We start from the raw sequence: 25,687 nt of genomic DNA, 5'->3' as shown, positions 1-25,687 counted from the left end.
GCAAGGGCTATGATTACCATATACTCGTGTTAAAGGAAGTGACAATTATATAGACTAGTGTTTCTTTGTAATAACAAGATTAAACTATTTATTACGTGAATAATTTCGTATGTGAAGACTGCATATATGAGAACCACCGATATGATTAAACATTGACTTTGGTGATATTGTGAACTTTATCCGTGATTTCTAGGATTATACTGATTTATGCTTTATTATTCAATCAGTTTCATGATCATACGTTATCTAAATTGTTTTACTTTAAATATTAAAATGTCATTTAAAGTGTTTTTGTTTTTAATCGTTTTCTATTAAGTACATTATATCAGAGACTTGTATATCACATATACAAACAATATACAAGTCTATGATTATATATACCTGATATATATCACAATGAAACAGGTAACGTTGAGGTAACGTTGACTTGAACTTATTGATAATGTGCCATTGCAATGTAAAGGTTAAAATTGAACAAATGTATTTTCTGTTTTATTTATAACACATTAGTTATGATAAAGTGTGAAATTTATAACAATGAAAGATATAGAAATTTATGAAAATTTGAGTTATTCGATTTTAATATTTTTTAATTATATAAAAGTATTTGTGATATATATATATATATATATATATTTAGTATACATTATCTATAAACTGTTAACAGCATGTAGCACAGGTAATACAGGTAACCTGAGAATCAAATACTTCTCCAAAACAGGCTATAACTTACCTGTAATTAGTGCCTATTGTTCTCTATTGTTCATACCCCCAATGTTAAAATAGGATATGTTGGCTGAGATTGATATACACACTAGTTTTAGTCAGAATTTGAAGCGTCAATAATTTCAAACTGGAGAATTTGATTTTTGTATTGAATATCGGGAGTCTCCAGTCCAATGCGGGAAACTTGACAGGTATGTGAAACATTTATTGGGTATAAACTTACATTTGGTATAAACTTACATTGGGTATAAACTTTCATTGGGTATAAACTTTCATTTGGTATAAACATTGATTGGGTATAAACACTCATTTGGTATTAACTTTCATTGGGTATAAAGGTTCATTCAATGGGTATAAACGTTCATCGAGTATAAACTTCCATTGATTTCACGGTTGCTATGGAACCATAAATACAAATACATGTGTACGCTGAATACTGATGTACAAATGTATGTATCATTTCTATGTCATTGTTTCATGGGCTAACCATGAAAGTTTGTACCTAAAAAATAATTTGAAACCACAAAACCACAAAATGAGTTACACACGAACATTTCATGTAAACTTCAATGAACAAAAAAACTATTTATTTTTTATATTTTGACGTTATTACCAATCTCCATTCAGGATGTGCTGGGTGACGGATGTTATCACCAATATTAATCCCCATTCAGGATGTGCTTGGTCATTGATATTATTACCAGGATTCATACACAAATGAGAAGTTTACACACAGTATTCATTACTATTAATATTATTAGACACACTTTCATAAAGGAGCAGGGGCAATAAGAGTCAATTTTGGCCCATCCAATGAATATTCTGTTTTTTATGTATTTTGTACATTAGGTTATGGGTAATTCAAAAAGACATATTTTTTTTTATTCTTGCAAAAACAGACAGCGAGGCAGACATTCAAAACGAGGCTCTGTATTCTGATTTCTGGTAAAATTGTCCAAAAACAAACCTAACATTCAAAATCAACAATAATTATTTTACATAGTAGTATTTATTCATTTCATTCAACAACAGTAGATGGTAGCTTTCTTCATTCTCTTGATGAATATATACAAGTTAACATATTTAGTGATTATATGAGTCTAGTTGATGAAAAGATGTAATGGTAACCATGGAAACGGAAATCATATTGTTATCTTTGTATCCGGATTAAAGTATGTATATATTTGGCAAAGATGTGGAAAATCTTCATTAAAATACATTAAATGTTATCTTTTAGGGCATAGCACATCTATTTGTCATATACATTGTATATATATGTGTGTGTGTGTGTGTATAATTATAAAGCCGTAGGCAAATTATACCTTTGTGCTACTTCAGCAATAACAATGCATGTACAGTAGACTTATATTACGACAATGGTACAGCAGGTGCTTTTCAATAACTTACAGAGATATCCGATCTTGTGGTTGCACAAACATAAATAAGTACGATAAGTTTAATTACAATCTGTATTGAAATTAAAGACATTAGATGACGAACAAGAACAGTAGAGATTAACTCGTATAAAAACATAACTGTGTCATATATAATAAATTATATATAGTTTTAATACCCGGTAAAGCAAATATGGTACATTCTAAAGAGGAAACATGGTGTTACACTTCATGCAATAAAACACGAAAATATGCCAATATGATATGAACAATCAAACATATTCTACAATATGTCTTTACATAAAACACATTTCATTAACATTAAAACACTACTAAAGTATTATCATTACCCCATGAACCTTTAAACGTCAAGCCAAATACATGTTTTATATAATTTAATGATCGTCAAAGATATATATGTATTTATATCGTCAATGCACTTGACAATATGGTGACCATTGCATCTGATCAGTAAATAATTTTTAAAAAGTCATTGATTTATTTCTTCAAAACTATCATGGTTTCTCGGTACATTCTAGGTCCGTATCTAAAACATTTTCTAGAGATTGTTTAAGTTTTACCAACTGAAACGTTCCTTAGGTAGATATGAGGTGGTGTTGTAATAAATGTTTAATCATGAATCATATCAAAAAGTATCTAATGCTATACTGTTATAATAACCTTTTCAAAAACCATTAGGATAGCGTACCCAATAGCAACCAATTCAAATCGTTAAAACGTGATGTCATTGATAGAACAGATAAAGATGAATAAATAACTATAAGTATACATTCGAGTAATGAAACATCACAAATAGATTCCGCAGGAGAGGAGAAAATGTTGAAGATAAATGTCACTCTCATTGCTATCGTCCATTATTGTTCATCACTCTTCAGAAGTTTCCTCGTCACTCCCATCGACACTGATTGGTTCGTGACTAGCTGCATCCAGGAGGTATTGAGACCAATCTTTTCCCATATCATGGAAATGTATGTTATTTCAGTCTGAAATTACAAAGTTGAAAATGTAAAAATTCTGAAATCAGGTGATGATTAATTCAAAGTATATTGAAAAGTGTGCTTTGGGGAAGGGAATTATAAAAACTGTATTTAAATAACAGTTAAATGAAATATTATCAGGAAGAAACATTTATGAGAATAATTACCTAATTTTTGTGACAAGACGGGATGCGTTGCTTTCCATTGTTGTGTGTTGTCTTTTCTTTGAAAATGTTGGCATCTCTGTATGGATCCCGAACTCTTCCAACAGCTCAACAGAATCCCGGAACCCCCTATCAACTATTACCACGTCATTTTCTGTCAGCCAATCAGTGATTTCCTCAACATTTCTTCTAAGGATATGATTGAGGATGCCTGCATCATTGTTTTTGCTGTCAGCAAAGTAGGGACCGATGACACTGACAATGTACCCAGTAGTTGTTACAAACATCAATGCATGGCTTCACAAGTGGTTTGTGTTTATGCATACTATAGTTCCTACGTTGGAACAAGTATTGACCACTCTTTTGGGTGTATATATACGTTCCATCAATTACAAGAATAGCTGGTTTCATAAGTCCTCCAAATAAGGTCTGTGCCAATGGTCTTGTGTGTTTTGTAATCACATCATCACGGCTGATATGTTTGAATCCTAAATATGATGGTACAAAATCCTGTACCAGGGCGTTTCTTGCTGATGTCATAGCACGCCTGATGGAATCCTTGCCTATATTAAAAACAGTTGACAACATCCTGTTTGACATGCCACCCTTCAACTTGGTTAAAAATATACCAACACAAGCTTCCAAACTTCTGTTTTTAGTATTACGCAATGTACTTTTCAAGTGAGAGCACAAATCACAAAACTGTTTCCTGCCTAACCCTGTGAGCGAAACATAGTCATCATTACTGAGTGCATCAGGAGAGTCAAAATTGATGCGTTGATCTTGGCTTTTATTGGCAGCATCTCTAATACTGGTGATCAACTGTGCAATATCTGTCCAGGTTCACTGAGGTCGAATCGCGAGATGCAACAATGCATTCTAGTGCTTCAGAGCTAAATAGTCCATGTTTTATAGGTACAGGACAACATCTTGTGCCAAATGATAACAAAATAACTTTAAGTAAAAACAAACTGTACTTTGTGTCACGTGGAACAACTATCAAATGGGATGGAAAACTTTGACAAACAACGCACTTAGTGTGGCTTCCACCTGTCGAAGGTATTGGCAGAGTTATATTTCGTGGAGATGACAATCTGCTTTTCTTCGCTGAAATGTCATGATCGGATGATTGATTAGACCTGGTTGATGAAGGAATATTGGAAAGTTGATGTCTGCGATGTTGCTGACGGCACCTACCACAAATCACATCACCTTCTTGGGCACGGATGAGATATGTTTTCAATAAATACTTTCTCAGCGATTTATTTCCACTGATTGGCCGTCGTTCCACTGGTTTGGTTCTTTTTGAGCAAACTACACAAGGGTAGGCTCTAGGTGCCATTCTGAAATATCACAAGAGGAATTAAGTTGTTAAGGCAGATTTGGAAATGCAATGTTTACTGTGATAGTAACATTGAGATATATTATATTGTTTCACAGAGCTAACTAGCTTTTGGTATGACATAAAAATGTGTCATTTGAAAACAAAAAACAAAAAACAAAACTAATGCATTTTTCCAACACAGTGATGGCAAACAGACAATGAATGGTGTGTTTTAACCATTTAGCTAGCTAGTGCCGCAAGAGCCAACAATACAGGTTAACTAACGAAAAATACTGACTTAAATTTCTCATTCCATGTTTTACATGCATGTATAAACAACGACAGATGACATAAACCTGTATAACAAATTAATAGAAATTATCTTATCTGTAATGCTTTTCGGTCTCGCATGAATATTCATAGAAAACTTGCGGGAAAAAAATTGTTCCTTTATATTGTTAACCAAGTCTTTATCATCTTGACACATTATATTTTTATCTTTGTAATTGTATGTACTATGCTATCATCCCAATGTTATGTAACATGTATTTTTTCCATTGTTAAACAATCATTTAACCTCAAAAAGTCGCAAATGTTTTAACATTATGAGAAAAAGGCCTATAGGATTTTAGATTAGAAAATTATATTAGTCACTGACAGAAAAACTTTACTGCTTGTTTGATAGTAAAAAAAAATTTTAAAAAAATATAAAAAATAACATCGTTACTTAGGAGGGATCGAACCGCCCATCATTACTACACAGGGACACCGCCCTAACCGTTTGAGCTATGCGCGCCTCTCAACAAAATCGAAAAATTAGGTGTATTACATAAGTCATCTGCGTACACAAGTTTGTGTGCAAGCAACGTAAATCTATTCCATTATTTAATTTCTTAATTTTTATTTACTAAACTTTTATAATTTCTATTTTTCCACTGTACATAACCCATAACATTCATTTTGTGACCAGAAAACGTGTTTGTGAGTGGTTGAGAAATGGCTTGTTGACAATGTCCAGTGTCTATTTTTAGAACTTCAATCGCATTTTTTTTTCTCGGTAGGCCTAATATAAACTGAAAAAACGATACAGAAATAAAAAACAAATGGAGGAAGGTGATTATTTTAATCATCATGTTACTGGATAAACCAGTAATTAGAGAGCATTTATAATATTTTGCAAAAAAATTGCCGTCCTGACCCCAGTCTTTTGTCGGCTGCCCGTCGGCTGTCAACAGTGGATCTGCAGATTGCGGTAGGTTCAACCGGCCGACAATCTTAACATTGCGAACTTATTATTGGTGAAAATTTCATACAAGAGACAATCTATACATGTTGGGGACTAGAATTATACTTACTTATCCTTTGGAATTTGTCTTGGACTACATTTTCTTCTTTGTTGAAAACTGGATTCAATGTACACAACCCGGCATAGACTACTCGCCAAACCCGGAAGTGATTTACCGCAACAAACAACACCGAATAATAGATCTATCGAATAATCTTTATCAAATTTATCACGATTGAATAAAGAGACTATTTCAACAAAATATATAACTCAATTTGATATCAGGTAATAATATAATTTATTAAAAACTGCCGTTTCCCGACCGACCGGACCAGTCCTAGGCGTGCCCGTGACAACGCTGTGAACATCGGCGCAAATAATGACATTTTCTGTCATATTTTCTGACCGCCTTGTTCAATTTTCAATCCCTCCGCAAGGGAGTACCAAGATTATTTTTTGGAATTAGCTAGACTATTGACTTATTATTACGTATGCAAAATTTAATGCTGGTACTAGCATGCGGAGGTTACTAGATATTGATGTGAACATCAAAAATAACATCATAATTCACAAATTTGTAAAATAACGTGAAGTTTCCCGCCAGTTTTTAGACGTCATGACGTCACAATTTTTCTCCCTATTTGCATATTTTTACTTACCAAGTACTCTATTGATAGAAAGTATACATGAAACAAGAATCTTGATAAAATTATAAATGGACATTTTTGGGGGCCAATACACCTCATTATTGCCCCTGCTCCTTGACCAATGATATGCTGTGTTACATCATAAAGTAATGAACTTGCCCTTTGACCCCTACATTTGACCTTCATAGCTGCAGCCTTATCTGGTCTTGATTGTTTCTAGGCAAAAATATTTGTTGTCATTCTTCTTATTATTCAATATGCGAGTAAAATTTAATGATTTTCCTGTTTCATATCTCAAAAACATTTTACTGAGTATACTAATAGTCTTGATCCGATTTACTCACTTCCAAAAGTTTACTCTGTTCCATTCCTGATTGATTTTCCACATCTCACCGAACCCTCCAACCTCAAGCACCCCCTGGTGGAGAAAATAAAATACATAGGTAATAAACATCCAACATCCTTTTGTGGGGAAAATACAAAACACAGGTTATCAAAAACCAACACCTCAGAAGTGATTTCAGCTTTAATACATTTTTAGCCACTTTACAAGTACAATATATATGTAGTTTAATACAAAATATATCATTAAAGATAGGATGGATAAGAAGGATTTTCAATTCAAAAGGGAAATGGTTAGAAATTCTTAAGACCCGAATAAACCTTAACCTTTTGGCTGTTTCTGGAAGGAAATATCTTGACAAAATATTGACTTGTTGTAAAAATGTTTTTTGGGTGGATGTTTTTAAAGCCTGGAATAATCTTAGAGTAAGAGAAGAAATATATAAGAAAGATGGTTATTCTATTCTTAAATCACCGTTATGGTATAATAAAAATATAATTGTGGGTAAAAAAGTAATCTTTTTTCCAAACTGGTTTAAGAAAGGAATAATAATAATTAATGACCTAATTAAGGATAAAAGTGATGGTTCTTTCTTTTCATTTGAAGAATTTTGCAATATATATGGGAACATAGCTAACTATTTACAATATCATGGAGTAATTAGAAGCATAAAAGAGTTCCTTAATAACTATCCTATCCTAAATAGAACCCCACAATACCCGATCATCCCTTTAGATTTAGAAATTATTTTTAAACAGAAAAAGGGGTCTCAAGATTTTTACAAACTATATTATGTACTTATAAAACAAGAAAACATTGTTTTAGCTCAAAATAAGTGGGGAAATATATTTGATTTTAATAATGATGCATGGAAAAAGATAAACTCTCTCCCATTTAGAATAACAAAAAATACAAAACTACAATGGCTACAGTTTAGAATAAATCATCACATATTAACCACTAATGTTTTTATTTACAAGATTGGCCTAACAAATAATCCTAACTGTACATTCTGTAATGGTGAAAGGGAGACAATCACCCATATTTTATGGGAATGTAATGAAGTTCAACAATTTTTGTTCACTTTTGAATCACTTTTAGAGATCATTACTATTCCTTTTGCAATTAATAAACAAGCTATGATTTTTGGATTATTTGAACATAAAGGCATTTATAATAAAGTTGATAATGAAATTATTTTAATTTTTAAACAATATCTGTACCAAACCAGGTGCGCTCATAAATCATTAAATGTTATGGCAATGGTAAATTTGATAAAAGATTATTACAAAGTCCTAAAGTATATTGCTCAGGGAAAAGGTGAACAGTGCCTCAATGTTTTAAATAATGAATGGAAAAAATGGTTAAAACTTGTTGAACTTGCCTGATCAAAAACGTTAAATTTAATATTTTTTATATACAGTATAAACCGAAAGTCTGACCACCTCTCACCCTAATATCCCCCGATCTTCTCTCTATCTTTTCCATCACCATCAACCCCCCCCCCTCCCTCTTTTCTGTCTCTTTCTTTACTATAGCTCTTTTATATGTGTTATATTTTTGTTCTGCTGTTTCTTTGTGTTTTGTCTGATTCTGTATGTCTTCATGTTGTATGCGAGTGTGAATGTAAGGTGGGTTGGATCTAACATAAGTATTAGTGTGATCAGTTAAACTGTTCAAATGAGAAAATGAAGAAAATTTGTGAGCGAGTAATTATATAAATGTACTTGTGAAATGTAACCTATTTGATGTTTATCATGCAAAATGTTTAAAAAATAAAAGAAATATAAAAAAAAACAAAATATATCATAGTAACAAGCTTCAAGTTCGATTTTAAAGAGTGAGAAAATTTACTCCGACTAGATCAGTAATACATGTAAATATACATATCAAACTTTGAAAATTTGAATTTGAAATAAAACTCTGATAAAATTCAGCTATACAGTATTGCATAATTTTTTTTTTTTTTTTTTTGATAGGCTTATCACCCCATAAACAGCCAGTCATTTTAAGGCAGGGTTTCCTTGTAGTAGCTGGTGACTACCCCACTAAACAACATCCAGATCAATTAGGGTAAAGTATCTTGCCCAAGGTCACGATCATGACAGTTTAGACCGGCCAGTTTCTCAATTTCACAAGAAACAAGAAACACATACAGACAATGGTAGGAATGGTAGGAAGCACCAAACCTTGGAAATAACATCACCACCTGAGGTTCTTACTGACTGAGCTATCGCAACCTTTAACGATGCCAGGTCAAGTGACATCATAACAATGCCAGGTCAAGTGACATCATAACAATGCCAGGTCAAGTGACATCATAACAATGCCAGGTCAAGTGACATCATAACAATGCCAGGTCAAGTGACATCATAACAATGCCAGGTCAAGTGACATCATAACAATGCCAGGTCAAGTGACATCATAACAATGCCAGGTCAAGTGACATCATAACAATGCCAGGTCAAGTGACATCATAACAATGCCAGGTCAAGTGACATCATAACAATGCCAGGTCAAGTGACATCATAACAATGCCAGGTCAAGTGACATCATAACAATGCCAGGTCAAGTGACATCATAACAATGCCAGGTCAAGTGACATCATAACAATGCCAGGTCAAGTGACATCATAACAATGCCAGGTCAAGTGACATCATAACATTACACAAAACAAGAGTTTAAAACTTAATGAAAATGTGACTGTTTGACATCATGCAGTATCTACTTACTTTGACAATGATGACCAGAATACCGGACATCATGATCAGGAACTGAAACGCGTCCACCCAAATTACAGCCTTCAGTCCGCCCTGTAGGTGTACAAAGGGAGATAATTCAACACCGTAAACCACTGTTATAACTGTTTTTAATTATAGAAAAGTATAATTATGATGATGTATCTTGTATTACAAACTAATTGTCAAAGAATTGTAAATGGTGTACATATTGTACGTACATGTATGTCTTCAGAATAACTCTGCATAAATGAATATAATCAAAGGCATTCAGGTTATATCATGATGTCCTGAAAACAACGTAAGATTTGTATATATATGGAGTCTAGCTTGATAACTTTCAGTATAAAGAATGATTCATAGAATGTTGCATCTAAAAAAATAATGTTTTTCCAATTATTTGGTTTATTTTGTTAAACATTGCAGAGACTCATGTTCACTAATTTCACACAAATTGGTAAAATATATCTGTGCAGCAGGAGTCCAATGTCAGGGTATTCCACCTTCTGTTATATATTAACACAAGGATTGATAGTATTGCAACAGCAATACAAAGTCCCCTGCCTGAACTTGTAGTGTACCTATTTATTTCCCATTTTTAACTACATGTTATACTGATCATGTATACCAAGTTTTGTTAAAATCGGAGTAGTACTTTAGGAGGAGTTGTCCGGACAATCCTCAACCAATGAGAAGCCGGCGGCCATTTTGAAAAATGGTTTTTCGAAAAGAAAAAAAAAATGTGGGATGCACAACTACATGTTATACTGATCATGTATACCAAGTTTAGTTAAAATCGGAGTAGTACTTTAGAAGGACAACTGTTGTGTGACAGACGGACGGACGGAGGGTAAACCTATAGTCCCCCCGTTTTTCAAACAGCAGGGGACTAATAAGTTAACAAACACAACTTACCAGGCAAGTGTACAGGGTACATACAATTCCGATGGTGACAAAGGAAGCCCACTCTGGGAAGCCAGTCACTAAAACATGGAATAAATGACACAACACACATTATATAAAATTCCATACATGATAATACCGCATATCGGTTTTTTTTAGCGAGTGTCTAATTTTCGCTATTTTCGCGACCAGACTCGGTCGCGAATTATAAGATATCGCTAAAATTGGTCACATTTTACAGTAAGAGTTAGCTCCCTTAAAGGACAAAGAAAATCCGATCAGGGACAGACCTGAGTTTGCTGAAGCAAACAAACGTGTAGATAAATTATTGTTACTGTACTTATTCGTTTTTGTTGTATATGAAACACATGTACGCTAAAATTTGAATTACACGTTGTGAAAACGCTAAAAATGAAATACGCTAAAAATAAAACGTGTCATTCTGTACAGAAAACGCGAAATTTGGCATACGCTAAAAAAAACGATATACGGTATACCATATAATGTACTTCATAATCTAACACACTTCATAAAGGTTACTCACTTGCTTGCAGAGCAGTTGAAGGGGCAAATGATGTGATCCCTGAGTATATCAACTGTAGACATGAAAATATTTTTTTTTTAATTAACATAACATACTGATACAGTATAATCCAGTATCAAGAGGCAGAATGGGTATGTTAGCTTACCACTGGCCTGTTAATCATTAACTATCTGTGACCATCAAAGTATTCCAACTAATAATTTATCATGAACAAACTCAACATCAATTAAGGTCTATGACCTTATAACCATAAATGACTTTCATGTGAAGATTTCATTTTGTTGTACATGTGAAAAATCTATAAAGTAGGTCAAGGTCATTCATTTGAACAAACATCACAATTTTTCTGAGCTGCAATAACCTTATGTATTTAAGAATATCTTATATTCATCTATATTCCCCAACAATTCCTACTGTCGAGAGATTAATTTTTGCAAGGAAATATTGTATGTTTATTTCTCAAAACTTTTTTCAATCATGGTATCTAATTTTAGCAAAACATAAAACCACTAAGAACAGCACTAGACTTACTGTAGATATTATGTTGATGAAGGTCCCAGTTAGTTTAGCAGCTCGCGAATTAAAGCGAAGTTCAAGGTACTGAAACAAAGGAAATGATTCATATATCACACTGGAAAACTACATGTATGTATACAGGGCAAGATTCCTTCAACATAAATACTAGCAGTAACTTAAGGAGATCAGACTGGTAGTCTTCTGAAACCTAAAAATCTTACCCAGAGGCAAGCGCAGATGTATCCTCTAATTTTACTGTTGTGAGATTAATAGAATCTCTAACATGATGCCTGTTCCGTGGACAGGGATATCTCAACCCGAGTGTAAGAGTTTGGCCAGTCAGCACGAGGCTTGCAGAGTGCTGGCCGGCCAAACTCTTACAACCAGGTTGAGATATCCTTGTTTGCAAAACAGACCCATGTTTGATTATTTTTCTCACACACCTGCAAGCAAATTTAAGTTTTTATTGAAGTTTTTCATAAAAACTACAAAAGTCAATCATCTCATTATCAAATCGTGTCATCATTTACGATATGATTACTCAACGTAAAATGATGACGTTACATTAACGTGAGCATTATCTACTACTTAATACAGTTGAGACAAGCTGCACCTGCTCTTAGTTTGCATGTTCTTAACAATTGTATGACATCACGGCAATAAAACAATGATGTCATGGCAACAATACAATGATGTCACGGCAACAATACAATGATTTCACGCCACCATTGTAATGCATTTATTGAGATCCCCCTCTAAATTCAAACACAAGGGCAGAAAGTTTTTGAATTTTCTGCCAGACATCTTCATTCCCTTGTCTTCATTCTTTAATTGAGGCCTATTCCAGACTTGAGGTTTTATATAATTATCTTTTCAATTGATAAAGTATACTATAATTTTTTTTTTTTACAAAAATTGTGAAACAAGTTACATGTACAAATGTATATTAACTCATATTAATCACACTTGTTGTTCCAGATGGAAACTTGCAAGGGATCTTACTGTGGGACAACCTACATGGTCGAGCAGGTGACCCCATACATTACATGTACCTTTTAGATCTGATCAGGGAATCGAAACCCTGGCCACCTAGGTGAAAGGCAAGTGTGTTATCTCTGTGCCATCTAACCACCCTTCGCATACATATGAATGCCTGTGTTGTAGGCTAAAGGGAAATATCTGACAGCCTGAAGTATTAATACTTAATATGTGTATGAAGAATGTGTGCACAAGTATGTGTTTGTATATATGTGCATGCACGACTGATAATTTTTTTCATTTAATAATCGTATAGATGAAACAGTAGTTTTCAATGGCTCTACAGAATCACTCTTGCAGCCGACCGAAAAATTACGCTATGAAAAAAAATTAAAAAATATATACAGTATTAATAATTTACCTCGTACATGCTGGTCAGTTTTAGTGGGTAAAACAGTGGAACGTAGACAACAGACGCCAACAACACTGCAAACATTTGTCCAAAAGTATATAAATAATACTGAGTTCCTTTGGTGTAGACTTCTGCCGGGGCACCTAAAATCAATATGGCCGATTGAAATGAGACTAGGATGGAAAGAGCAGTTGGTATCATGCTCATCTTTCTGTTGCCCATCAGGAATTCTCCAGTAGTTTTCTGTCCGCCGCCTGCCAAGGCATGGTAGATACCAATCCCGACAGAAACTAGCAGTATCCCAACAAACACTATCCAGTCATAAACGTCAAACGTCCGTGCCATGGCGATTTCGAGCCTGTGGAAAATGTGATTTCACTATATAAACTATAGCAAAGTTTACCATCTATGAAGAGTATTTGATTCTAACATATCTGAGAGTAGAGAAGAAGATTTTTGAAATTTCAGTCAATTTGACCCTTTTTGGCCCCGCCCACCAGCCCCTGGGGGTCAACCAGGGCCAACATGTACATAACATTAAACTGTAATCCCATGCCGATAATTTGAACCAAGTTAGAATGAATTCCAATACAAATCCAACAAATAATAGTCAAAAATGGGATTTCCCTATATAAACTATAGTAAAGTTTACCCCCTACCCAGGGGCAAACGTGAGACCCCAGGGTCATGAAATTCACAATTTTGGTAAAGCACCTGAAGACCCTTCCATCTATGAAGAGTATTTGATTCTAACATATCTGAGAGTAGAGAAGAAGATTTTTGAAATTTCAGTCAATTTGACCCTTTTTGGCCCCGCCCACCAGCCCCTGAGGGTCAACCAGGGGCAACATGTACATACCATCAAGCTGTCATCCCATGCTGATAATTTGAACCAAGTTAGAATGAATTCCAATACAAATCCAACAAATAATAGTCAAAAATGGGATTTCCCTATATAAACTATAGTAAAGTTTACCCCCTCCCCAGGGGCAAACGTGAGACCCCAGGGTCATGAAATTCACAATTTTGGTAAAGTACCTTAAGACCCTTCCATCTATGAACAGTATTTGATTCTACCATATCTGAGAGTAGGGAAGAAGATTTTTGAAATTTTAGTCAATTTGACCCTTTTTGGCTCCGCCCACCAGCCCCTGGGGGTCAACTAGGGCCAACATGTACATACCATCAAAGTGTCCTCCCATGCTGATAATTTGATACAAGTTAGAATGAATTCAAATACAAATCCAACAAGTAATAGTCAAAAATGTGATTTCCCTATATAAACTATAGTAAAGTTTACCCCCTCCCCAGGGGCAAACCTGAAACCCCAGGGTCATGCAATTCACAATTTTGGTAAAGCACCACAAGACCCTTTCATCTATAAAGAGTGTTTGACTCCACCGTATCTGAGAGTAGAGAAGAAGATTTTTGAAGTTTTAGTCAATTTGACCCTTTTTGGCCCCACCCCTCAGGCCCCTGGGGGGTGGGGACCATATAATTCACAATTTTGGTTGACCTTCAGCCATAGAAACTTTCTGCCAAATTTCATTGAATTTTGTTAAGTGGTTTTGGAGAAGAAGTCGAAAATGTAAAAAGTTTTCGGACGCACGACGCACACCGCACGACGCACGACGCACGACGGACAAAAGGCGATTAGAATAGGTCACTTGAGACTTCGTCTCAGGTGACCTAAAAATTAAATGTAAAAAAAAAAAAAAGAACACAATCAAATGTTCACACAACAGAATATGTACTAGATTTCTACCACACGTAAAACAACAAACAAACAAAAAATTTCTTATGATGGGAAATACACTAGATCTATACTCAAGAGTCGGATTTGAACCTGTCACTATATACATTGTATACATAGAGAAGGGGTGTTCTCTGAACGCCAACATTTTTTTAACAATAGATAGGTGTTGTTTCAGGAAACAATGGGGATGCAATTATATACTCTTTCATATAAGATGTCCTGTACAGTCACCTGAGTATCATAATTATATTTTTTCCCAGCTTTTTGTACATGCCCACATTCAACAAATAGCAACAAATATATGATACAATGTACCATGTAATAACATCATTTTTTTGTCTATATACTTATACAGATCACATTTACTAGAAATATTCAAAGAGTTTACTTAGCTTGATCAAGTTTACTTAGCTGTTTGATCAAGCTTAAGGGTAATAAACTGAAGAGCAAGTCTCATCCATATAAAACCCAATCCAAGTTCAAAAAGTTTCTGTTTTACAAACTCTAGCCAATTAGATTTTGGATAAGCTTTTTCAGTTTCTTGTGACAAAAATCTGTAAATTTCATTCAAAATACAATATGTACAATTATCATGATTTAATAACAAAGTAATATTTTATGTGATTAAAAAATGTGGTTATTTCTTAATCTTAAAAACGGAGATAGATTTCGCCTTTTCGGGCCCCGGAAGATACCATCTTTACTTACTTTGGCCTTGATACCATTGTATAATTTTTTAATAATCCGAAAACATTTGCATCGATATTATTGATATTATTGATCAAAAATTTATTCAAAAAAGACCAATTCGCCATACACTATCAAACGCCTTTTCAAAATCTATAAAGGCACAAAAAAATTCTTCGAAACCCTTCCTGATTTTCGAGAATGAGTTCAATGTTATTAGCATATTGATTTAAACGGGGATCGTACAAACTAACATTATTTTTAAAAACAGGAATAATAGATAAAAAAATCATTTAAGTAATGAGTATACCTTTCATATTAGTATTGTCACATCAGAGGAGATTACTGAGGCTGACATAATCAATTCTGTGTGAAAGGAACAGAGCTCAACGAGAGCGATGATGATGGAACTGACCCGGAAATTTACATGCGTTACAGATCGCGAGGCCCTCGATTGCCTTGACAAGTTGAAATCATTCGTTCAAAATCAAAATGACGTTCAAGATTGTTTTGACTGTAAGTAAGTTCAGCTCGGAAAGAGTCAAACAAACACTGGTCAGTAAGTTTTTTTCGCAGCTGCAAAACGTGATTAGCGCAATCGTGACATGAACTATGAAATGTGTGTGCATGTGCTGTGCGTGCATACATGGTGTTGCACATTGGAAATACGACCCAACATAATACGAAACCCGTATAGTACGAAAACATTTGAGGGGTCCCCAGAAATTCGTCATAACCGGGTTGGACTGTATACATAATCACGTTTTGAAAAGTAGGAAATTGAAAAGTAGGAAAACATCTTCTCTTAATATTTATTTTCAAAAAGTCTGTTGGCATTAGACTCCTTTTTGGAAAAAGACTATAATCACTATCAAAACAAACTGCCCTACAGGTAACTTCAAAATGTTGGCGTTCAGAAATACACCCATAGAGAATACATGGTCAGTGCCTTAAAATATAAGCTGTATTATGGCAAGGGTAAAGAAAGACAAAAGTGGCGAGCCACTTTTTTCTGTCCCGAGCCAAAAATACAGATTATATTTTAAGATACTAACCATGTATTCTCTCTATCAACAGTTCTTCAGTGACTAGCGCAACCGGACCTGTGACGGTGCCGCACTAGATTTCTACCACACGTAAAACAAACAAACAAACAAAAATTACGACGTTAAACACAATAAACTCAATGAAAACGGCCTCATCTGATTATATAATTACTTCACATTGCAGAGACTTCACATCTTTTAAGCTGTTGTTTTCTTACAGAGCACATGCATTGTGTCGAGGTCGGTGCAGGTGAAAAGGCATGTGGGCCCTACCTACCTACATGTGTGATCTGGTGAAAGTAATCACTGGGCGAGTACAAAACCCGGAATACACTCAGGCGTTAAGAGATTTTTGTTGATTTATTGTGTTTATTAGGTCATAATTCCGTTATTACTGAATGGATTTTTGTTCGGATACCAGCAGTAAAAGGGTTGATTTATCCCCTTTAAAATGGTATAAGTAATATTTAACAGTATCAAAAATTAGAAGTGAAAGTGGTGGCCGGAATGAACCCATATGGAATAAAAATGTCGATATTTACAACTGTTTTTGTTATAATAAATACCCATATCTCAAATATTACTGAACAGATTTTTGTTCGGGAACCACACAAAAACGGAGAATTTAGTACTCTTTCACATGATATAAACAGTTTGAATACATGTTCGATATTACTTTCAAAAGTGGTGGCCGGAATGAATTGATGTGGTGTGAAAAAATAGCAAAATCGTCAAAGTTACATGTAAATTTCCATCTTTATTGGTCAATAACTCTTTTATTACTTAACCGATTTCTGTTCGGAACACACTCTGGACAAGATAATTTTATAGGCTTTAAGCTGATATAACTTTTATTAATATTCATTACAAATTCGGTGCAAAAGTGGTGGCCGGAATGAACCTAGTTGAAATTCACGGACGCCATTTTACGAGTATGTCCAAGCCGATACCACACTACGTCTATACTAAAACAACATATAGGTCTACACGGTACACCGGTCACCATGACCAGGTAACGGGCGGCTCGTTCACACCTTGATGAATATAATTAATCTTTAGATGACCGATGGCCGATGACTGTTAACTAGGAAGCCAATTATATACTACTTATAAGATAATCCAGTCCAAGACAGTGAATCAGTTCAAGAACCTAATGTTAGTAAAGTTAGTGAATCTAAAGAAGTAGACATATCAAACGATCTCAAAACCGACAAACAACAAATAACTGATAATATTCAAGAAGGTTTAGAAAATAAAAGTCAACCATCAAATAAAAATCTGTCTCAGGTATGTTTAGCTAGATTAGTTTTAGAAAATAATGGTGTCACTTTTGTTGAAAATCAAAAAGCGTTCATTGTATGTGGGAACAACAATTCTAAATATGCAGTTACATTATATCCAAAGGAAACTTGTCAATGTCCGTCTACTGGAACTTGTTACCATATCATGGCTGCTAGAATGAAAATGGGGGATGAAATTGTAGACAGTAAAAGAACCGTTAGTTTAAAACAGTTATCTAAAAACAGTTTAAAAAGAAACGATAAAAAATCAGGCAGAAAAAAACCAAGATGTAACGATTATGATAGGGATGTAATTGCGGCACCTGATTCGGTTACTCTTAATCAAGATAATGATACAATAATGGTAGATAGTACGCCACCTAAAACGCCAAAATCTACGAAAAATCTAGGTCCATCAAAAACTCCTATTCAACAAATAAAGACTCCTACAAATCAATCTATTAAAAAGGAAACTTTAAGTCCTGTAAAAAAGGAAACCACGTGTTCCAAAAAGAAATTAAGATTTCAGTTAGAAGATTCTGATACATGTAATATTAGCGAAGATAATGTACAACTTGTTAAAAAACGTAAAGTCGCTGATAGCACAGAGTCGCTACAAAACCCATGGGTAAATAACTTAAATGAAAGCCATAAACTTAAAATTTCCAATAAAGAATGGATTTGCTCTGATATTATAAATGAAGTACAATCAATAATGTCTAAACAATTTCCTGGTTTGAATGGTTTTCAGTTGACAAACTTAGCTCCAGTATATGATTCAAATAAATGCAAATGGAAAAACCAAATAGCTTTTCAATCTGTAGTTTCACCTTCTGTTCAAATTCACCATAATGGAAGAGACCACTGGGTTACAAGTTTTCAAACAAGTAATGGGGATATATCCATTCTAGACAGTTTAGCATCAAAAGAAAAGCATACAGTTAATACTCCGTCAATCGAACTTCAGCTTTGTAGTATTTACGGTAATAATAAAAATAGTATCCCAGTCAAAATTTTAGATGTACAGGATCAAAATAATGGCTACGATTATGGGCTTTTTGCAATAGCTAATATGGTAGAATTTTGTTTTAAAGGTAATTCATTCAAACAAAAAACTAATTTCATTGAAAAACAAATGCGGGATCACTTAATTTGGTGTTTAGATAAAGGTTATTTCATGCCGTTTCCACAGTTCGTTAAAACAGCATCACAACTAAAAAAGGCAAGTAATAACAGTATCACAATAAATTGTAGTTGTTCTTGTGGTTTTCCAGATTGGATGGATGAAATGATTGGCTGTGACTGGAGAACAGGTAGGGTACATTGCAAAACGTGGAAACATAAAGAGTGTGCAAATCTTACAGAGACTGAAGAACAATGAAACAAAAATAGAATAAAAAGATTACAATAAAAAAATTAAATTCATTTAAATAAAACAATAAAGCAAAAATAAACTGACTCTATGAAAATAAAAGAATAAAAAAAAAATAAAATAAAAAAAAATAATAATAATGGGCTCTTAGTAGAACTGCGTCCACGTCGCAGAGCCTGGTAACATTCTAACAGAATGGCTAAAAGTTCTACAGGTAATTTTTCCTTGCTCGAGTTACTTCCCTTGTACTAAAGAACTAGCATGTAGCTTGTGTTGTTTTTACATTCAACTTATGTTCAAAATCGAAGCGGTGCCTCGGAAAGTCATCGAGGGTATCTACGACACAACAACAACAACAATGGCGTCCGTGAATTTCAACTAGGTTCATTCCGGCCACCACTTTTGCACCGAATTTGTAATGAATATTAATAAAAGTTATAACAGCTTAAAGCCTATAAAATTATCTTGTCCAGAGTGTGTTCCGAACAGAAATCGGTTTAGTAATAAAAGAGTTATTGACCAATAAAGATGGAAATTTACATGTAACTTTGACGATTTTGCTATTTTTTCACACCACATCAATTCATTCCGGCCACCACTTTTGAAAGTAATATCGAACATGTATTCAAACAGTTTATATCATATGAAAGAGTACTAAATTCTCCGTTTTTGTGTGGTTCCCGAACAAAAATCTGTTCAGTTATATTTGAGAAATGGGTATTTATTTTAACGAAAACAGTTGTAAATATCGACATTTTTATTCCATATGGGTTCATTCCGGCCACCACTTTTACTTCTAATTTTTGATACTGTTATATATAACTTATACCATTTTAAAGGGATAAATCAACCCTTTTACTGCTGGTGTCCGAACAAAAATCCATTCAGTAATAACGGAGATATGTCCTAATAAATACAAAATATTATGAAAAATCTCTTCACGCCTGAGTGCATTCCGGGTTTTGTCCTCACCCCCACCAGGGAACGTCCGGTACAACCCATCAAACATTCATTGACGAAACAAATAGACATCTAGGTGTTACGTACACATATACATCTAGGGGTTGGGTCACATATAATATCTAGGGGTTGGGTATGATAATGTAAAATGATAAGAAATAGGATCCTAGGCTACACATCCTTACTTGTGACTATGCAATATATCTAAATGGGCCAATTCCCCTAGGGTACGGCCACACTAAAATACGCCATAGGGAATTATACGCCATAGGTACGCCATAGGGGTTTTCCGCACGCCATAGCAAAATAGAAACGATAGATTCACAAAATGAATTGTTTTTTGCGTTGGTATGTCCTTTTTACAGGTTCTGATGACGTTTCATTGAAAAAAAATGTGTACTTTGTAAGAAAATTGATCTTGTTTGCGCAGCCAGGTGAGAGCACTTTACACTAAAATACGCCATACGTGTATATTCACGCCATAGAACAATCAAAGTGTTATTTCTGCAAAATCAATGTTTTTTCATCGTTGTATATGTATTATACATGATATGTAAAAGTGTCATTAAATTAAAATGTGTATTTTGTATGAAAAACGATGATTTTGTCCATCACGATTTCCGAGTCAATCCCAAGGGAAGTAACTCTTACACTTACAAAATGAACAACACAATATTTGACTCACTATGAAACACTGGCCTATTTATTTATGAAAACACAAATCATAATGTAATATATACAACATTTGTAAAACAATTTGTATTTAGTAATACAAATAACATAAACAAATATAAATTGTGATATAATCATATATTATTAGAAATGACCAGTTGCAATTAAATACTGAAAACTTATTTATTTTTTGTAGTAAACTAAAAATATTAATTTTTCAAATTCATGTTACTATCAAATCTACAAATGATATATTTAAAGAAATCATTATTGTACACATAGAATTATGATGCATGTGTATTTTCATTTTCAACAGATTAAATATTGAAACATATGACATACATTATAACAATATACATAATATATATCAAAACAGCTTCTATTTCAAAATGAATTACATAAATTTAATACAACCTTTTTATTTATTTTACAATGTCATAAATTTTCAAATCTAGCGAATAGTGACACACTTAAAGTATATGTTTTATAACATTGTCTCTATTACCCATTATCAATAAATCAATCATTTTTAAGATTAAATGCTTGAAACATATTATAAATTACAAAGCGTAACATGACATAATAAAAGGTGTTTATCAATTTCAATCAATTATGCAAAAAATGGTCGTCTCAAAGCATGGAACTGGGTCCTGAGTCCTGAGTCGTTGAAATGCACTTGGTCACGGTCATAGTCCTCTGGAAAGTTAACTCTAATCTTGATGTATCTCAGTCTAGTCAGCAGTAGTCGATTTATCTTCATCCGTTGTTTCTCAAAAGACGTCGCTGTCAGGCCTGGGGACTTGTCAGAGTTACCACGTCGCACAATCTCTGAAAAGTACACCTCCTGAATTCCAGCATGATGTAGGTCCACCTGCAGTGTCAGAAGTCTCTGGAAAATGTCGTTGGGGGATGATGTCGCTGAGATGTCATTTCCTCCTAGTTGGATGAGTACAACATCAGGGTTGTACTCTATCAGGTCTCTAAGTAGTTGTCTTGGAATCGAATCAGAACGCATGCCACCCTTCCCGAAGAATCTGACGGTGCCAGGAACCTGCATAAGAAACAATAGTATGAATAAGCATAATATTTCATATTAGTGAACAAGATTGAAAAATTAAATTCAAATACCAACTTTGACAGTTATTATTATTATTTTTTTTTTTTTAATATTACTTGCATTTTGGGAATTACCCAACACATAGAGTTTTTGATATTAATCTATTCTCAAACACATTTGCTATCATTATTTACCTTAAGATCACCATGACAATATCTCTCAAGACGAGTAACATAGCTGCTCCCAAATACTGCAAACTTGGCCATTGCTGGGTAATAGATGAGTATGAATGTTTCTTTGTAGGGGGAAGGTAATAGAATGAACAGAAATTGAAAAGGGTCTTATTTATACCATCTGACACAATGCAGGGACAGCTTAATTACCTTTAATAACTTATTTTCTTTAATTGCTCATGGAATGTCCTGATTTTAAGTTCATTTATCAACATCCTTCATCAACCTGTTTATGAGTATCTATGTTTACACACTATTCAATGTGATGTAATTGTGAACACTTATTAGAAAATATTAATTCATTAAGTAAACAACACATTATTTGACCACTCTCATTAATAATGAAAAACACTGTTCACAAATTGTTTAATGGTTTGGGATTATGTGAACAGCATTGAATCACTAAGTTCATTAACACATGAATTAAGTATTTGGACTGATGTTAACTGTACAGGTAAAGGTAATGAAAAGTGTTCAGTATTCTTGTAACAACAAATACTAGTGTACCTTGATGATGGAAACATTGCTGCCAGTGGAAAAATTGTTACAATGTTATGAAACATGCATACTTTAAGTGTGTCACTATTTAATAAGTTGTATACATTAAAAGATTTTATGAAATCAATGAAAAAAAACCAAAAAAAAAAACCACACAAAATAAAATGTTGAAAATAAAACTTTTATTGTGTGATTCCTTTTGAAATTGAAGTCATGACCAGGAGTGGACCGGATCAAGCATTACCCCACTTAGAGCTACTTGTAGTAAAAACGATATATTATACATGTATGTGTATATACAATTGTAAAACACGACATCTCTCCCTTCTTCCGCTCAGTAGACTCTGACTGCGAATAAATTAGAATATACGCAGTGAAAAAAAGCAAGAATTGGTAATTTATTAACATGGAGTTGTCTATTTGTGACGTTACCGGAACGTCAACTAGACGGTGATATTTTCAAAGGACTGATCAACGCAATTTTAATGTTTTCTCCCGTTCCTGTTTCCTGTTACCCGATGACCTCTGCCAAAAAAAAGCTGACGTCAAGTAAGTATTTTGTCAAAAACTAAACTGAATATTGCGGAAATGGGTGCATAATTAACACCTTGACCGGGTAAGTTATCAAGAAATGGCTGAAGTGTACAGTTCCAAGAGAACATTTGACCACGTCACTACAAAATCTGTGTCAATACACGCTGTACTTAACAACCATAGTTAATCTGAGACGTCGCAAAACACAGTTTATTTTATTTTCTTCGTACTGTGTTTAAACAGTTTATATTAATGTAACGCGCTAACGATAGGAAATGTTCGTTGTCAACAGCGGGCATACTACCATATGCGCAGTCAAAATGAGGCACAATCATTAAATAAATTGATAAGATTGGAAAAGGTCCAAGTGCACACAACCTATTACTGGTGCTACTAGTACATTTCTAATGGAACCAGTTGTTGAAGTATGAAAAACACTTCCAGACTGATTTAAAGAAGGCGGGGACAAAAGTTTGCCTTATATTCTATTTTTTCAGAATGCTTATGATGAAAGTAAGAAGTATTGTCGATTAGAAGTCATAAGGTGTACGGTATTCGTGTAAAACGTATGCCTAGTTTCTAAGGGAAGCGAATCTCAAGTTTAATGAACAAGTCTAAAGCTAGAAATTGTTGGACAACAGTTTGACGGACTTTTTACCTAAATTACACACAAGCCGCTTTAGAATGACATCATATCAAAAGTCTCGCTATTTGGAGCGGGAACAGTCTTCTATACCTGAGTTTGACTGTGCGAAATGTGGAGAAGTGTTTCTCGGTGGAAGTCTGTTTACAATCTTCTGTATTTCAATTACATGCAAAATGTCTTCTTTTTTTTTTTAAGCCACATCTCACACTTTTCAACATGAAACTCTCATCTTTACTCGAAACATACAGTGTACGAATTTAATAATAGAAAAAAAAAATCAGAAATATGCCTTTATAATAATATTCGCAGAGAAGAGCTCGTAAATTGTTAGAACTCATCTTACTGATTCTACAATAAGACATATTCAATCACGAATTCAGAATGAAATGATGTTTTCACTAGCATCATAACTGTCCTTAGTAGTGAACGCTGACATTTTGACATAAAAGTAACACAATAAACAGTGTTAAATCAAAACGTATCTCAGTCATATTAGGTTGCAAATTCAAATTCAACGGTGACTGCAACAGCACAATCCCTTCATCTGGATCCTAGTCACTGTTTAGTTCCGTTTTATATATCATACTTATATCAACACGGATTCCGCTGACGCGTAATACAATCTATTAATGATGAGTCATTTCCTTATTTTTCTTATAAAATGGTCACAAAAGAATGCAAGTCTTATCTGGCTATTTTCATCACATTCCTTTACCATTTTTTGTGTCTGTATCTTTATCAACAATATATTTCATTTTCGATCTGACATTCTGGCTTGTGACAATGGATTTACAATAGCTAAAACAACATATTATGCTTAAATGTATATCAGCCCTCTCCTGGACTACGAGCTACTGAGGCTGCTGGTGGATGATAGGACCATATTTTACTTCTTTTTTTTCACCTGAAAACATACCTGGTCTTAACAACTTAACAGCAGTGAAAGGAACTGGGGGAAGTGGCGCGAAATCGAGTCCAACTGAGCTGTCTGTTCTCACGGGGGAAAAACCTACGAAGCAGGCTGAACAGACCTTGGGGAAAACATATAACATGACTTACCAACGTGTAACTGATGTATCCTCTGGGCAACTAGAAAAAGTTGCGTCAGAAGCGGCTATATATATATAGCTTACCGACGTGCATGGACCACGAACCAGAGGGTTATGGTTTGATATCTGAAAAAAAAATGTGATCCATCATGTCTAATCGGACATTGATCTCTGTTTTATGCCCGCCATGAAAGGGAGGAGGGCATAGCGTTACCCATATCCGTCCCGTCCCGTCCCGTCCTGATTTTTTTTTTCAATTCAAGTTTATTCCTTATGCAATGTGCGTGTATGTGATCCTCACCAAACTTTGTTTTGGGGTGTCAAGTGGCAACAGGGGCATTTATGTCTTAAGACAGTTTTTAGTTTTATTTAAATTCTAAACTCGTTGGCATTTAATAAATAAACAAACAAACAAACAAGCAAAAAAAGAAAATGAATAAGTAAACAAAATAAAAATGAAGTGGGAGGCAAATAACGTATTAAAAGCAAAGCACATGATTAGCCATGATACATACTAACAATTGATGAGGATTTTTCTGTTAAATTCCACCAGAGTAGCGATGTACATATAGGCTTACAGACCACAACTAGATATGCTGTTTAGTTCACACTTACGTTGGTTTGCAAGAGTTTAAGCTTCTGTTAAATGCTCGATACATCCGTTGTAACCAAATACATTCAAACGTACATACTCCGGGTACATATCTTAACCGTTATCAGTGTACAATGTAAACATCTCTTATCAGATCACATATCGTATCGACATGTATTTAAGATATGATACAAAGACCAGCAGACATGTTCTCATACGATACTGGGTGGTCGGCTGGCACAGTGGTAACAGTAACACACTTACCTTTCACTAGGCGGCAGTAGTTGGACTCCCCGAAAGGACGTCCACTTGGGTATTCTCCGGCTACTACAC

At 34.2% G+C, this 25,687-nt stretch overlaps 2 protein-coding genes across 2 annotated transcripts in view; both read right to left on the bottom strand.

The window, feature by feature from the left end:
- The window catches only part of LOC117315412 (sodium-coupled monocarboxylate transporter 1-like), a 37,776-nt gene extending 21,018 nt beyond the window's left edge, over positions 1–16,758 (bottom strand). The window contains exons 1-7 of the mRNA XM_033869594.1: positions 16,634–16,758; positions 12,982–13,330; positions 11,598–11,666; positions 11,067–11,118; positions 10,535–10,602; positions 9,614–9,694; positions 6,883–6,956 (exon numbers count right to left, since the gene is read on the bottom strand). Of these exons, the coding sequence (XP_033725485.1) occupies positions 6,883–6,956; positions 9,614–9,694; positions 10,535–10,602; positions 11,067–11,118; positions 11,598–11,666; positions 12,982–13,317 (680 nt within the window). The 5' untranslated portion in view covers positions 13,318–13,330; positions 16,634–16,758. The remainder of the gene's footprint in view (positions 1–6,882; positions 6,957–9,613; positions 9,695–10,534; positions 10,603–11,066; positions 11,119–11,597; positions 11,667–12,981; positions 13,331–16,633) is intronic.
- Positions 16,759–20,748: 3,990 nt separating this feature from the next.
- On the bottom strand, positions 20,749–22,660 carry LOC117315411. Its single transcript, XM_033869593.1, has 2 exons — positions 21,997–22,660; positions 20,749–21,796 (listed from the first exon to the last, which is right to left on the bottom strand). Exons 1-2 carry the CDS (start codon positions 22,066–22,068, stop codon positions 21,356–21,358), a joined length of 513 nt encoding a protein of 170 aa, XP_033725484.1. The 5' UTR covers positions 22,069–22,660; the 3' UTR covers positions 20,749–21,355.
- Between the last annotated feature and the right edge of the window lie 3,027 nt (positions 22,661–25,687).

Source organism: Pecten maximus, chromosome 17, assembly GCF_902652985.1.
Source record: "Pecten maximus chromosome 17, xPecMax1.1, whole genome shotgun sequence".
Classification (NCBI taxonomy): Eukaryota; Metazoa; Mollusca; class Bivalvia; order Pectinida; family Pectinidae; genus Pecten; species Pecten maximus.
The sequence above is the reverse complement of the archived record's forward strand: the minus strand, read 5'-3'. Positions and strand labels throughout refer to the sequence as shown.